General features: G+C 44.8%; 5 protein-coding genes across 5 annotated transcripts; 2 read left to right on the forward strand and 3 right to left on the reverse strand.

Moving 5' to 3' along the window:
* Positions 1–1,907: 1,907 nt before the first annotated feature.
* On the forward strand, positions 1,908–2,341 carry LOC145345408 (histone H2A-like). The gene has a single exon (XM_080193224.1). It carries the CDS (start codon positions 1,923–1,925, stop codon positions 2,304–2,306), a length of 384 nt encoding a protein of 127 aa, XP_080049350.1. The 5' UTR covers positions 1,908–1,922; the 3' UTR covers positions 2,307–2,341.
* Positions 2,342–2,721: 380 nt separating this feature from the next.
* LOC145345338 (histone H3) lies at positions 2,722–3,132 on the reverse strand. Its single transcript, XM_080193153.1, has one exon. The coding sequence runs from the start codon at positions 3,130–3,132 to the stop codon at positions 2,722–2,724; it is 411 nt and encodes a 136-aa protein (XP_080049279.1).
* Positions 3,133–4,081: 949 nt separating this feature from the next.
* LOC145345339 (histone H1-like) lies at positions 4,082–4,702 on the reverse strand. The gene has a single exon (XM_080193154.1). The coding sequence runs from the start codon at positions 4,700–4,702 to the stop codon at positions 4,082–4,084; it is 621 nt and encodes a 206-aa protein (XP_080049280.1).
* A 2,953-nt stretch (positions 4,703–7,655) lies between these two features.
* On the forward strand, positions 7,656–8,087 carry LOC145345407 (histone H2A-like). Its single transcript, XM_080193223.1, has one exon. The coding sequence runs from the start codon at positions 7,701–7,703 to the stop codon at positions 8,085–8,087; it is 387 nt and encodes a 128-aa protein (XP_080049349.1). The 5' UTR covers positions 7,656–7,700.
* Positions 8,088–8,665: 578 nt separating this feature from the next.
* On the reverse strand, positions 8,666–8,978 carry LOC145345409 (histone H4). The gene has a single exon (XM_080193225.1). The coding sequence runs from the start codon at positions 8,976–8,978 to the stop codon at positions 8,667–8,669; it is 312 nt and encodes a 103-aa protein (XP_080049351.1). The 3' UTR covers position 8,666.
* Positions 8,979–15,936: the final 6,958 nt, after the last annotated feature.

Here is a 15,936-nt window from a genome sequence, read left to right on the forward strand (position 1 = left end):
AAATCATTGATGATCACATTGGATGGTAGAGCAAGTTCGATGGGCCTCTTGCTCTCATCCTGTGCAATTGATGGTATTGCACAATGTAGCTATTACAGGTACATTGTGTAACACACTTTACAATGTGAGGAATAAGACAGAGAAACAAAGTACCCATTCACAGTTCAGATTAAGATAGTGAACAATAGGTATATCCATATTGCAGAAACAGATAGAGTTTGAAAATTCTCAATCGATTATGAAATAAAATGCTGAAGGAATTATGACATAATTATAATGAAGTAACTAACAGGACAAGAATAAAGTCCAGGCTTACGTTATCGGAAGCAGACAGGTGAAGAGTAAAATAAACATATGTATATATATAAAATAAAATGGTACAGACTAACACCAAAAATAACAGATCGGACATGGACAGTAACAGAGTACATCAAAAGAGGACAGGTGGAGAATGTTGCATATATCAAAATGCAACAGGTTCAGGTAAACATTAACTTACCAGAACATAAAACATGCAGAAAAAAATATTTTCCCCACATCAGAAACTGCCATGGAAAAAAAGTAAAGCAATCATTTACATAGTTGTAACTCTCAGGCATTGAGGCAAATGCAGATTCACACATTAGAAACTGACATGCAAAGCGTATTTTAAAATAACAGATGAAACACTGACAGACTAACAACGATGCTACATTTACCAGCCTGGACGTAACTCTTACCATCCAGGACAGAAGCTGACAATTGCAAAAGGCAAACCATATTAACATGTCAGAAATTCACAATTCCCAAGCAAAACCGTCGTCAGTATAACAACAAAATGATAGAAAAAGAAGAAACAAAATTATAAAGAAAACAAATTGGAATACAAGGGGAAAAATAAACATGTCTATTGCTGAATCTAAGTGGTACAGACTAAAATCCACATTCATACATCTGAATACAACATGTAAAAGAAAGGATCAGTTTCTCATCATTATGATGGCGGGTCCAAATTATAAACAAAGACACATCAAATATCAATTATGTATAGATACAGACATAAGTCATGGTATGTAATTTAAAGAAAATCTCCTCGGTACAGATTAGAAACCTCACAACGGGAGAGGTACTGATAATTTGGCACGTTAGCGCAATGGTTAGCGCTGCTACTTCACAGCTCTGGGGTTTTAGGTTCGATTCCTGGTCAGGTCACTGTCTGTGTGGAGTTTGCATATTCTCCTTATGTCTGCATGGGTTTCCTCTGGGTACTCCGGTTTCCTCCCATAATCTGAAAGACGTGCCGGTCAGGTGTATTTACCCGAAGAGAGGCCGGAGGGTGTTAACTCGAGAAATTTCACAATAGCTTCATTGCAGGGTAAATGAAAGCCTTACCTGTGACTAATAAATAAACCGTTTTTAAATGTGAAAAAAAACCTATTGGAATTTGAAAATGTGGCTCCTGACTTTTCGCCCTCTGATTTTAATTCAGATTTCTGGCAGTATGTTACTTCAATTCGTTTTCAACGTCCTATCAGTTCCAGAAAATTCGCACACATAAAATCAGAAACTGACTGATAAAGGGGAAACTTTAGATTAGGGAATTAGATGGAGTGTATTTTAATCTTGAACTTGAAATCTGAATTACTTTACATTTTTGACAATTCCTACTCGAATTTTTCAATATATTTTGGCGCTCATTTGAAATAAAGAATCGGTTGGAATTTGAGAATTTGGCGCCCTTACTTTCCGCCCTCAGCACCGGGGCCTTTCCCGATTGGTGCTTTAAACAGATATCTGATTGGACATTGTGGAGAAGGTCTCATTAGGGTTTTCCCCATAGCCAGTCCGCAATGTGTGCACCGCCATCCCTCCCCAAGCTATAAGAGAAGTGAATCTGGGCGGCTTTTCTCATTCTCTGTTAAAGTCTTTGTGAGATTGTGACAATGTCTGGAAGAGGAAAGACCGGAAAAGTTCGCGCTAAGGCCAAGTCTCGCTCCTCCCGGGCCGGACTGCAGTTCCCGGTGGGCCGTGTTCACAGGCTCCTGAGAAAGGGCAACTATGCGGAGCGTGTGGGTGCCGGAGCCCCGGTCTACCTGGCTGCTGTGCTCGAGTATCTGACGGCTGAAATCCTGGAGTTGGCCGGCAACGCGGCCCGGGACAATAAGAAAACCCGCATCATCCCCAGACACCTCCAGCTGGCCGTGCGCAACGACGAGGAGCTCAACAAGCTGCTGGGAGGAGTGACCATCGCTCAGGGTGGAGTGCTGCCTAATATCCAGGCTGTGCTACTGCCCAAGAAAACCGCTGTGGCATCTAAGACCAAGTAAAGCGACAACTCTGAAATCTCACAACCCAAAGGCTCTTTTCAGAGCCACCCACTTTCACTGTAAAAGGGCGACCCATTCTCCATCCGATTTATAGCGAGTTTCTGAGAATTTACCTTTCTTTCCACTAACGCGAGCTGAACAGATGCCACTTAGTTTGTGATAGGGTGGGTTATTGAGGAGCCTGATGTTTGTACAAAGCTTGTGCAGAGTGCATTGAATTAAACTCGGGCATGAAATTAAATTAAATGCACATTGCTACACAACTGATAACAAATGCCCCCCACTTGCCTCGGAGCGGGTAGAAGATATACAGAGAAAGAAACCAAATATATATAATCGGTGCTGCAGCTCTTTTCCTGACAGGCTTAGTGGCTCTGAAAAGAGCCTTTGGTGAACTGGGGGTTGAGCTGAGTTTTTAAGCGCGCTCCCCGCGGATGCGGCGGGCCAGCTGGATGTCTTTGGGCATGATGGTGACTCGCTTGGCGTGGATGGCGCACAGGTTGGTGTCCTCAAAGAGCCCCACCAGGTAAGCCTCGCTGGCCTCCTGCAGGGCCATGACGGCCGAGCTCTGGAAGCGCAGGTCGGTCTTGAAGTCCTGAGCGATCTCCCGCACCAGGCGCTGGAAGGGCAGCTTGCGGATCAGCAGCTCGGTGGATTTCTGGTAGCGGCGGATCTCCCGCAGAGCCACAGTGCCGGGCCGGTAGCGGTGAGGCTTCTTCACTCCGCCAGTGGCTGGAGCGCTCTTGCGGGCAGCTTTGGTAGCCAGCTGCTTGCGGGGAGCTTTCCCGCCGGTTGACTTGCGCGCTGTCTGCTTGGTTCGGGCCATAATGTGTAACTGTGTGGGACACAAAGGCTGAGAATGTGGGCGCCGCTCTGTGAGTGTCTATTGAATACATTCTAGTCACCACCCTCTGCTCCTGACTGGATGCTGCCCCATCCCGAGGACAAGTTTGAAAGAGTGATTGGGCGGCAAGGATTTCAGGGGCCTGATTAGTGGAACTCTGACAATTCACCAATTTAAAAAGCCCGCCAATTTCTGAGTGACAAGAAACTGAAATTAAAGAAAACTGACTTTGAAGCGAATTGTCTCAATTTAAAAAAAAAATCGGAACAATCTTACTGTTTGCTCACTGCCTTCGTACCAGGAATAAATTGAGATTCATTCCGTGATGGACTAATAACAGTTGGGATAAAACTCCCGAATGATATACGAAAATGTGTCAAATAAATTCCCTCTTTCTGCTCTAGGGATTCTGTGGAATCTAAAGGATGATTAGGGTGCCTCTGTGGCACAGTGGTTAGCTGCCTAGGACCCGGTTCGATTCCCGGCTTGGGTTTCTTCCGGGTGCTCCGGTTTCTTCCCACAATCCAAATTTTAATCAGATCTCTCCCAGCTGATGAAATGTGTTTGAGTTGTGAGATAGGCTTCACCCGCCAGGATTCCTCTTTACACACCCTCCCTCTGAATCTGTGAAAAACATAATCTAACTTAAAGTGTGAGTTACCCTCACCTCCCCCACCCCACGGAGCCACTCCCGGGTCAGGGAGAGGCAGTAATATCCCTGTGTGTGAGCGCAGAGAGTGGGGTGGGGGGTCCAGGTCTAGAACATGTCAGCGAGAGTACTGGATTAACATTTCTATCTGAAATCTGCTCCCAGCGCCGGGACAGCGATTCATTGACTGCGGGGGGGGCGGGTTCAGCTCTTCCCTGAGAGAGGTGGGTGGCTCTGAGAAGAGCCTTTGGGTTCACAGGTTTGGGATTTGCTCGGCGAATTTCACTTCTTTCCTGCTTTCTTAGACTTTGCTGCAGCCGCTTTGGGTTTGGCCTTCGATGTCTTTACCTTGGTGACCTTCTTCACAGCAATCTTTTTCTTGGGGGATGCTTTCTTCACGCTCTTTTTTGGAGTTGTTTTCTTGACTGTTTTCTTCACTGTGGCTTTCTTGGCTGCTGGTTTCTTTGTTGCCGATTTCTTTGTTGCTGGTTTCTTTGTTACTTTCTTGGCCACCGCTTTCTTCACTGGGGTTTTCTTGGCCGCTCCTGCCTTTACCTTCTTGACAGTTTTCCGCTCCGCTGTTTTCTGAGCGAGTTTGTAGGAGCCGGAGGCGCCAATACCACTCAGCTGAATCAGCTTTCCATTTTCCACATTCCTCTTTAAACTTTGCCTGATCTGGCTCCCCCGTTTGCCCACGTCCACCCCTTTGATCCGCAGCGCCTTCTTGATGGCGGCAGTGGACATCCCCTTGCGATCCTTGCATTCCGCCACTATCTGGAGGATCAGATCGCCCACACTGGGACCTGTTGCTTTCTTCCGGGGAGCCGCTGCCTTCTTCTTCTTGGCTGCCTTGCCTGTGGCGGCGGCTGCAGGAGCCGTTTCGGCGGCTGCACTGTCGCTCATGTCCGGAACTCTTCACCAAATCTCTCCGTCAATGTGAACTGGATGAGAAATGAAGCGTTTGGTGGCGGCACTGAGCAACTTAAAGGCAGCGAGCGGACGGGGCGGAGACAAGCTGCTGTCAGCTCCAGGCTGCTGCTGCCTTCTCTGTGTTTCTCTCTCGTCCCAAACTCTCAATTTCTACTCAAATCCCGGCTCCACATTGTCCCAGGTTCAATCCTCGTTGTGTCTGACACCTTAATGCCTGTTGTGGAAAAGATTCCACCCGGATTGAAGGCTGCATTTCAGATTAAATCCCGTTTCTCTGCTGTACTTTTCGCGTTCTCTCGCCCCATCGCTGTCATCTCACTTACTTTTCGACTGAAATTTGGAAACCGACATGGAAATTGCGTTGAAATCTAACTTTGAGAAGTAGGAGGGACACAGGGGGAGAATTTGATTGAAAAATATTTTTGTTTTAAACAAGAATGATGCCGAGATCTCACAATCTGAACGGACACACAAACACAGTGATATTCTCCTGTTTTCCCCGCCCCTATCTCACACTCTCTCCTGCACAATATTCCCATCTACTCAATCCCAGGCTAAAATGTTTTTGAATTTTAAACTTCTCAGGACATGTTGTCGCTCTCTTCCACACTTCCCCCCCCACCCCACGTTATGTTGGTTAATTGTAAATTCTCCCTTCATTTTGTTAATCTCTCTGTATTTCCTGCCCTACATACTGTGTTGTGTTAACCTCACTCTCCAGCAGCAGCCAGATGTGATTTCATGCAATTACCTTAATCGTGCAGCTTTCTTCAAGGTGAAAATGCAAATGATCTCTTCACTAAAACTGGGGATTTCCAGTTTGGGTAATCCTCTTCCACTGCTCTGTAACGCTATACCCTGAACTCAAACAACAGGGACGCCCAGTTAAAGAATAATTCCACAACCGCTGGAATTGTTGACAATCACAGACAGACTCTGACCATTCTGATCCTAACTGGAGATTCAAAAACTAAAGATAAAATCAGGACATCCTGGGGTGATTGGATAGTGACTGTCTCACCCACAACATGGCAGTAGTATTGACAGTGAGTGCCAGTGTTATACATGTTTGCATTTTGTCCACAACACACGCAACAACGTATTGAAGATGAGAAAGAGCGAGATATGAAGACACATAACTAGAGACAGAAAGAGGGAGAGATGGTGATACTCAGAGAGAGGGAGATACCGAAAGAGAGAAACAGAGGTTTAGAGTTAGACGGAGGCAGAAAGAATGAGAGGAACATTGAGAAAGACGAAGATACAGAAATAGAGAGATAGGGAGATACGTAGATTCAGGAAGGAGCATAGAAACATAAACAGTGAAAGGATAAACATAAACAGTGAAAGAAACATAAACAGAGGGAGCGATAGAGGGACAGAAAGACACAGATAGAGACTAAGAATTGGGGGGGTGAAGAGAGAGAGAGAGAGATGGGGAGACACATAGAGGCACGCGTAGAGATACATCGAGTATCAGATTGAGAGGTGGAAATAGAGTGACAGAAACAAAAAAGTAGACAGAGGTAGAAATGGAGACAGACTAGAACTACCAGAACTAGAGGGCACAGCCTCAAAATAAGGGGGGGGGGGCAGTTTAGAACACAGTTGAGGAGGAACTTCTTCACTCAGAGGGTGGTGAATCTCTGGAATTCTCTGCCCGTTGAAGTGGTGAAGGCTACGTCGTTGAATATGTTTAAATCGTGGATAGATAGATTTCTGATTGACAAGGGAATTAAGGGTTATGGGGAGCAGGCGGGAAAGTGGAACTGATCCATTTCACATCAGCCATGATCTTATTGAATGGCCGGGCAGGCTCGAAGGGCTAGATGGCCTACTCCTGCTCCTATTTCTTATGTTCAGACATACAAAGACAGAGAACCACTCTCTCTCTCATACACACACACACATATATAAGTGGGGGACTTTGCAATCAAGGTAGTGTGGAAAGCCTAGGAAGTGTGCAAGAATGTGATCAAGAACGCTCTCAATAGTCGATCAGTTTATTAAAAATGAACACCACTGATGTCGAAACCTCAATCTCCATACTGGTATCAAAGTGAAACTCCCTTTTGACACTGAGTTTTTAGCCTGTTACAAAATTGATACAATAATAGACTATTTACAGAAGGTGGTGAATGAGACATTCTGACGCCTGGTCAGAGAATTTTAAACAACTCCCAGCTAAATGTTGAATAGACTCCGGTTTGTAAAATTGAAACTGGAATTAGTAATACAACGAAGAGCAATAGAACGAGAGAAGACTACGTCATAAAACTTGATTAATCAATATCTTAACTTCGAGCTAATTTCTGTTAGTAACTTGTCACGGCAGCTTACCTTAAAAGTTCAGATATTGGAAGGTTGGAGCCTTTGTTATAGGCTTGAATAAATACTGGAAATGCAGGATAAACTCAGCAAGCCTGGCAGCATCTGTGAAGAAACAGAATTAAGGATCCGGATTGGAATGACCTTTGTAAAGATCCCCAACATTAACTTTGTTTCGCCATCGACGCTTCCGGAGTTGCTGGGTTTATCCAGCATTATTTGATTTTAATTCAGATTTAATTAAAATTTCAGTTTCTCGTCAGTTACAACAAAACCCCACACATAAAATCAGAAACTGTTTGAAAGGGAATTTTTAGATTAGGGAGAAAAATGGAGCGTAACTTTTTGTTATAATTACCGCGTGATTTTTCCTGAGTATTTTGGCGCTTATTTAAAATTTGAAATAAAGAATCGGTTGGAATTTGAGAATTTGGCGCCCTTACTTTCCGCCCTCAGCACCGGGACCTTTCCCGATTGGTGCTTTAAACAGATATCTGATTGGACATTGTGGAGAAGGTCTCATTAGGGTTTTCCCCATAGCCAATCAGCAACGTGTGCACCGCCATCCCTCCCCAAGCTATAAGAGAAGTGAATCTGGGCGGCTTTTCTCATTCTTTGTTAAAGTCTTTGTGAGATTGTGACAATGTCTGGAAGAGGAAAGACCGGCGGGAAAGCTCGCACCAAGCCCAAGTCTCGCTCCTCCCGGGCCGGACTGCAGTTCCCTGTGGGCCGTGTTCACAGGCTCCTGAGAAAGGGCAATTATGCGGAGCGTGTGGGTGCCGGAGCCCCGGTCTACCTGGCTGCTGTGCTCGAGTATCTGACGGCTGAAATCCTGGAGTTGGCCGGCAATGCGGCCCGGGACAACAAGAAAACCCGTATCATCCCCAGACACCTCCAGCTGGCCGTGCGCAACGACGAGGAGCTCAACAAGCTGCTGGGAGGAGTGACCATCGCTCAGGGCGGAGTGCTGCCTAACATCCAGGCTGTGCTGCTGCCCAAGAAAACCGCTGCGGCATCCAAGACCAAGTGAAGCGACAACTCTGAAATCTAACAACCCAAAGGCTCTTTTCAGAGCCACTCACTTTTTCTGTGAAAGGGCGACGTTTCCGTTCCCTTCGTAACTAATTGAGAATTTCTCCGCAGCTTTCCACTTTAGTGAGCTGAAGTGAAGAACGAGGTTCAGAAATAAAATCGCAAAAAAAAATCACTGCCTTAGCGCCAGGGTAACATTCAGATTCATTCTGTGACAAACTGAGATACGAGTCCCAGTGATATGCGGAAAACAGAGTGTCCTTGCTTCATAAACACCGATTGAAAACAAGCGAATTGTCCCACTGATCGAGTAGAAAAATGCATAACCCACAAATTTTAATGGTAATAAACGCTTAATAGTTACAGTAATTAAACAATTCCTGACACGGGATCAACGCGGACTGAGTGCTTCAGAAAAGGCCAAAATCGAAACGGAGAACAGGTGATGGAAAATCTGTGTATAGACTTATAAACATGATGAGTCCCAGCTACAATACCAAGGTCAGTGCTCTCAATGTGAGGATATGGGCGGCTCTGAAAAGAGCCTTTGGGTTTCGTGAGAATTGAATGGATTTGTTTAGCCGCCGAATCCATAGAGAGTGCGGCCCTGGCGTTTCAGAGCGTACACCACATCCATGGCGGTGACCGTCTTGCGCTTGGCGTGCTCGGTGTAGGTGACCGCATCCCTGATCACATTCTCCAGGAAAACCTTCAGCACCCCGCGGGTCTCCTCGTAGATCAAGCCCGAGATCCGCTTGACCCCGCCACGGCGAGCCAGGCGGCGGATGGCTGGCTTGGTGATGCCCTGGATGTTATCACGAAGCACTTTGCGGTGCCGCTTTGCTCCGCCTTTCCCCAGTCCTTTGCCACCTTTCCCTCTGCCAGACATGATTCTTCTTCAGTCAAATCGCTGTTGAATGAGAGAGGAGCTGCTGCAGCTCCCTTTATTATACAGTTCACACCGACCTGACTGAGAAAGAGAGAGAGAGGCGGGACGGGGAGGAGACTGAGAGACAGACAGAGCAGTGAAATGTCTTTCACCATCCAGCTCCTCCTCCTCCTGCCCGAACCGATATTTTAGATTCAAACTCAAACAAAGTGAAAAGAGCGCGGAACAAAACGTACAAACTGGAATATCAGATACAAGCTAGTTAGAAACCCGGGTCTATTCAATCCAGACTTCCCAATAATTGTGGGAATCATCCCGAGCGGAACAGCACACTCTCCAGCTGATGTCGACCAAACCAAACATCCCAACTGGGGAAATGTGTGGATCCCTCAGCCAATTGAGCAACAATTGATCAAACAGGGGCAGGTTAGCTCGTCCCAAAGGACGGCAAGTACATAGTCTGGATCCTGCTTGCGGACAGACCGAAGATGTTCTGCGAAGTGGTTACCCAGTTTGAGTTTGGTTTCTCCGATGTATCACAGGCACTCTACAGTGCAGAAAGAGGCCATTTGGCCCATCGAGTCTGCATCGACCACAATCCCACCCATCCCTGCATCTTTATCCACTAATCCCTCTAACCTACAAATCTCAGGACACTAAGGGACAATTTTAGTATGGCCAATCGACCTAACCCGCACATCTTTGGACTGTGGGAGGAAACCAGAGCATCCGGAGGAAACCCACACAGACACGAGGAGAATGTTCAAACTCCACGCAGGGAGGAGGCAAAAGGCCAGGTGATGCACCTTCTATGATTGAATGGAAAGGCATCATGGGTAAGGGTGTGATGGACAATGGTGTCCGGGACAGCATGGTCCCTGCAGGATACTGACAGTGGTACTGTGGGAAAAATGTGTTTGGTGATGGATCATACTGGAGTTGATGAAAATAGGATGTTCCATTGAATGTGGAGGTTGGAGCATGAAAAGTGAAGGCATAGGAAACCTTATCCTGGTTCTGAAAAGGAGCAGAGAGGATGACAGCAGTGGCCGGGGTGATGGTTCGGACACAGTCAAGAGCCCTGTCAACCACAGTGGATAGGAATCCCCTTAGCAACACCATTTTGGAAAGTGGTACCATTAGAAAATATGCAAGAGAGGTGATCAGAGGTATGAAGAGCTGCAGTCAAGGTAGCTGTGGAAGCCAATGGGCAAGTAATGGATACTATTGGACAGATTAACACCAGAAAGGGAGACAGACATATCAAGGAATGGAAGTATCGGAGATGGGCCATGGGAAGGTGGTAGAAGAGCAGAAATTGGAAACAAAATTGATCATTTTTTTCCAGCTTCTATTGAGAGCATGAAACAGCACTAAAACAGTCATCAACATTCAGATGAACTAATTGTGAGAGGGGGCTGGAGTAGGGCTCGAGCAAGGAATGTTCCACAATCCCTAAAATGACAAGCATAACCCATATGGGTTCAGAAAGCCACACCTCTTATTTGAAGAAAGTGAAACAAATTAGGTGAGAAATAGTTCAATGAGAAAATAAGTTCAGCCAGATAGAAATGAGTGCTGTACGGGGATTGTTCAGACCTCTGTTCGAGAAAGGAATGAAGAGCCCTATGGCAAAGAGGAGATGCTTAGGCCCAGGGAATTGAAGTTGTTGATATCACATAGGGCATTAGAGGAATAATAGAACTAGACAGGAAGGCACTGGACAAGAACAGAGAAGATGGAGTCAAGATAGGAAGAAATGAATTCAGAGAGGCAGGAACAGGCTGACACATCAGGCCTATCGGAACAGACCTCTTAGCAGATTTTGGGAGGGAGGTACAATTGGGCTCCCCGGAATTGGGAAACTATAAGGCTGGAAGATGTGAAGGGAAGATCTCTCAGGGAGATAAGTTCAGTGACATTCCAGGAAGCAATGGTTTGATGATCCGTAGCGAGGTCATGGTCAATACCTGGTAAGCGTAAGCACTAACATGAGATTTGGTGTTAAGCCTTTGTATGGTAGAAGTCAAAATGCCATAACAGCACCCTCCACCCACCACCCCTTGTTGGTTGTTTTCAAGATTAAATCAGAACCTCCTCTTTGTCTATGTCATTTTATTTAATTTAATCTCAGACCTTGCTGATTTTCATAACCACATCGGCCCTCGCGCTAGTGAACACCTACACAAAATATTCATTTAGAATCCTACCTAAGTTCCCCAGCTCCACACATAAGTTACCACTGTGGTCCTTACTGGATTGTACTCTTCCCACAGTTATCCTTTTATGCTAATGTACTTATAGAACAATTTAAGGTTTTCCTTTATTTCACCAGCCAGCATCCTTTCATATCCCCTTTGTGCTTTCTTAATTTCCCTTTTAAGTTCTTTCTTGTATATTGTATACTCCACCAGAGCTTCTTTTGTATTGAGCCCTCGATTTTACCATAGGCCTCCCTTTCATTCTTTAGCCAATGCTATATATTCCTTGATATCTAGGGTTCACTGGATTTGCTTGTCCCACTCTTCTTATTTATTGGAACATGTTGGCCCTGTGCTCTCCCTATTTCCTTCTTGAATGTATCCCACTGTGTTTTGCCATAGATTTACCTAAAAGTGTCTGCTCCCTGTTCACTCTGGCCAAACAATATCTGATCATATTAAAATTACCCTCTCCCCAGTTTTGAGCTTTGAATTCTGGCCCATTCTTCTCCTTGCCCAAACAATGTTGAATCTAATGGAGTTATGATCGCTGTGTGCAAAATTCTCCCCTACTGATACTTCAACAAATTGCCTGGCTTTGTGATCTAAAAGTAACTCCAGGACCACCCTATTTCTTGTAGTACCTTCTATCCAATGGTTTGAAAAGTTCTACTGGACATATTTTAAGGTTTTGCTCCCCCTCAACCTTTCACACTATAACTAGCCATTTAATGCTGGGGAAGTTGAAATCCCCAACTGTCACTATCATATTACTTTTGCACTTCTCTGAAATTTGATGTCACAGTGGTTAGCATCATTGTCTCACAGCTCCAGGGGCTTAGGTTCAATTCTAGTCTTGGGTGACTGTCTTTGTGGAGTTTGCACATTCTCTCTGTGTGTGTTTCCTCCGCTTCCTTTCCACAGTCCGAAGATGTGTGGGCTAGATTGATTTGACCATGCTCAAATGCCTCTTTGTGTCAGGGGGATTACAGGGATAGGGTCTGGATGGGATTGTTGTCACTACCGACTCAATGGGCTGAATAGACTGTAAGGATTCTATGATTCTATATCTGCTTTTCTATTTCTCCCAGAGCCTAAAGAACATTCCCAGCAACGTGATTGATCTTTTTTGGTTTTTAAGTTCTATCCGTATTGCTTCATTTGAAAAGCCTTTTTAGATATTGTCTCTCCTTTCTGCCATAATTGATCAAAATTGCAACTTTTACTTCCTTCCTTTTCTTGCGTGAAGATCCTCTATCCTGGAATATTGAGTACTAATCCTGTGCCCCTTTCAACTATGTCTCAGTCACCACATTGGTATCATATCCCAATGTTTTAATTTGTGCCTCAAACTATGTGTCTTGTTCATCAGAGTCCTTGCTTCAAAATAAATAACATCCAATCATGCCAAACTCCCTTGTGCCATCAGTGGCCTGTAACTCACTGCTCACTGGTCTCCTGATTCACTTGCTGACTCTTCTAATTTTAGCTGTACAGCTCCCCTTGCAGAACCTTCTCTCCAGATTTCACCCGCACTACTGAGTTAGTTTAAACCCTCCCCAACAGATGTGCAGGTTGAGTGGATTGGCCAAGCTAAATCGCCCCTCAGTGTGCCAAGATGTGTAGTTTAGGGGGATTAGCTGGGTAAATGTGTTGGAGTTATGGGGATAGTGCCTGTGAAGATGCTCTGGCAGGGATTCAGTGGGGACCTGGTGAACAGAATGGCCTTTTCCTGCATGATAGGAGTTCCATGAGCAACACTAACAATCCTCTGGGTAATGTTCAGACTAATTTCTGTTCAGGTGCAAACCATCCACTTCATATAGGTCCCACCATCCCTAAAAACAGTCCCAATCTCCCAGAAATCTCAAGCCCTTCCTCCTGCCCCATCTCCCCAGCCACACATTCATCTGGAGTAACCTATTTCTAAACTCAGTAGCATGTGGCACTGGAAGTAATCCAGAAAATACGATCTTCTGGGTCCTGTTTTTAAATCTACTTCCAAATTCCCTAAAATCTGATTGCAAGCCCTCATCCCTTTTTCTACCTATATCATTGTTATCAATATATACCAGGACCTCTGTCTGTTCACCTCAAAACTTCAGAATGCTCCACAGAATGGAGAGCTGGTGTGTGGACACAGATCTAGTGCATGAAATAATCCAAATATAAAGGACAGATACACAGGACTGATGCAGGATTAGATAGAAAGAGAGACAGAGGGATGCTTACAATGCCTTCGGAAACAATGTCCCAAATTTTATTCCCCCCTTTCCTGACTGGATGGTAGAGGTCAAGCTATGAAGTGAGAAAACCAGACTAAGTGTACAATATCAGCAGCACTGGGAGCAGCTCTGGACAAGGTCCTACATGGGAGACTTGTAAAGAAGCTAATTCACATGGGATAAAGGGTAATTTGAAAAAGTGGAGTCAATATTGGCTCAGTAGTAGGAGATAGGTGGTGATGATAAAACGTTGGTTTCATGAACGGAAGCCAGTGTGCAGTGGTGTACCACACAGATCTCTGTTGGGCCCCCTATTATTTGTCATTTAGATAAAGGACATTGATGACTATGTGGTAGGATTAGTATGCGTGCAGATGACACAAAGATTGGATGGGTGGTTAACAGTGAGGTGGAGTGTCTAAGATATAGGCAGAATGGTCAAAGGGACAGATAGGTAGCATATAGAATTTCACTCTGAAAAGTGAGAGGTGATGCATTTTGTACCAAGAATTCAAGATAGTGTCCTATCATTCATTGAATACTATGAAGTTCTGTGGGACAAAGGGACCTTAGCATGTTTGTTCACAGATCTCTGAAAAAGGAAGGGGAAGTCAATAGGATGGTGCAAAATACATATGGGACACTTGTCTTTATCAGTTGAGACATAGATTACAGAAGCAGGGAAGTCATGTTGGAGTTGTATAGAACTTTGGTGAGGACACAGCTAGAGTATTATGTTCATTTCTGGTCACCACATTCTTGGAAGGATGCGATTGCAATGGAGGGGGTGCATAGGAGAATCACCAGGATGCTGCCTGAGATGGAGCATTTAAAGTTATGAAGAGAGGTTAGATCAGCTTGGGTTGTTTTCTTTGGAGCAGAGAAGACTGAGGGGCGACCTGATTGAGGCGTACAAGATTAAGGACGAGCTGTTCTCCTTAGTTGAAGGGCCAGTCACAAGGGGACTTAGGTTCAAGGTGAGGGGCAGCAGGTTAAGGGGGGGATGTGAGGAAAAACTTTTTTACCCAGAGGTTGGTGATGTGCTGCCAGGATGGTGGTAGAAACGGGTTGCCTCATATCCTTTAAAAAGGATTTGGATGAGTACTTGACACATCATAACATTGAGGGCTATGGGCCTAGAGCTGCCAGATGGGATTAGGTGGGAGTTCAGGAGTTTCTAATGTGTTGGTGCAGACTCAATGGGCCAAAGGGCCTCTTCTGCACTGTATGATTCTATGAACTTTAAACACGGGGCCTGGGGGCAACCCGAAACATTCGCCATTTTAAACACAGCAACTGGGGAGGGGGGATGGACCCTAACCATTCACAACTTTAAACAGAGACTGGGGAAAACCCTAAACATTCACAACAATTGTGTGATTTAGATATCCTTTCTCTTCCAGAAACTGTTACCATACAAATCAGATTCCAACAGAACCATCTTCAAATTGTTGTGAACTCCTGTAACGCTTTCTCAGCACTAATCACATTGTCATGGATGTTAATTATCTACAGGTATGAGCTGTATTGGAAGCTGCAGTGATAACCCTGTTCTCAATATGGTGGCTTCTGATAAACCAGATGTTTCTAATTTACTGAAGCACGTCAGAGATGGGGGCGGGACCCTATATATTCACAACTTTAAACACAGACAGAGGGAACCCCAAATATTCAAAACATTAAACACAGGAACTGGGTGAACCCTAAACATTCACAACTTTAAACACAGGAGGTTGGGCTGATGTGAAATTCTGTCCGAGCAGGGCTGCACTCAGACAATATTCCAAAGCACAGTTGTCTCCTCAAGAATACATGTGATGTCAGGACCAAGTACAAAATCAGTGCATTAATACTATAATAATCCTGTGGATACTCTAAGTTAAACTATAATAATGTTGTGAATATTATAGATTAAGACAATCAAAATCTTGTGAATACATTACATCAACACTTTAATAACACAGCAATATATATATATATTTAGACTATAATAATACTGTGAAGTCTCTATATGCAGAGTATAATAATGCTGTGAAGTCTCTACATTCAGACTATCATGATAATATAATGAGGATAAACAGGCCTGTTGGCCCAACTTGTCCATGCTGTCCTTTCTTTTTTAAAACCCCTAAGCCAATCCCAATTGCACACATTTGGCCCATATCCCTCTATACACATTGTACCCATGCAACTAGCTAAATGCTCTTAAAAGACAATACTGCATGTGCTACCTCTGGCAACTTGTTCCAGACTCACCACCCTCTCTGCAAAACAAAAAGCCCCTCTACACACTTTTGTATCTCTCCCTTCTCGCCTCTCGCCTTAAACCCATGCCCTCTAGTTTTAGACTCCCCTACCTTTGGGAAAAAATATTGACTATCCAGCTGATCTGTGCCCCTCATTATTTTATAGACATCTGTAAGGTCACCCCCTCAGCCTCCTACGCTCTAGAGAAAGAAGTCCCCCCATTGGAGGAATCGAGCTTTGACATTTGTGCCTGTTGCCATGTGGGGAGCTGTGGGACCACAAGGG

Source organism: Carcharhinus amblyrhynchos, chromosome 7 (genome assembly GCF_965287045.1).
Source record: "Carcharhinus amblyrhynchos chromosome 7, sCarAmb.v2.hapA, whole genome shotgun sequence".
Lineage (NCBI taxonomy): Eukaryota > Metazoa > Chordata > Chondrichthyes > Carcharhiniformes > Carcharhinidae > Carcharhinus > Carcharhinus amblyrhynchos.

Bases quoted from the DNA above. Each gene is read 5' to 3' on its own strand.
- LOC145345408 (XM_080193224.1), top strand. From the start codon at position 1,923: ATGTCTGGAAGAGGAAAGACCGGAAAAGTTCGCGCTAAGGCCAAGTCT.
- LOC145345338 (XM_080193153.1), bottom strand. From the start codon at position 3,132: ATGGCCCGAACCAAGCAGACAGCGCGCAAGTCAACCGGCGGGAAAGCT.
- LOC145345339 (XM_080193154.1), bottom strand. From the start codon at position 4,702: ATGAGCGACAGTGCAGCCGCCGAAACGGCTCCTGCAGCCGCCGCCACA.
- LOC145345407 (XM_080193223.1), top strand. From the start codon at position 7,701: ATGTCTGGAAGAGGAAAGACCGGCGGGAAAGCTCGCACCAAGCCCAAG.
- LOC145345409 (XM_080193225.1), bottom strand. From the start codon at position 8,978: ATGTCTGGCAGAGGGAAAGGTGGCAAAGGACTGGGGAAAGGCGGAGCA.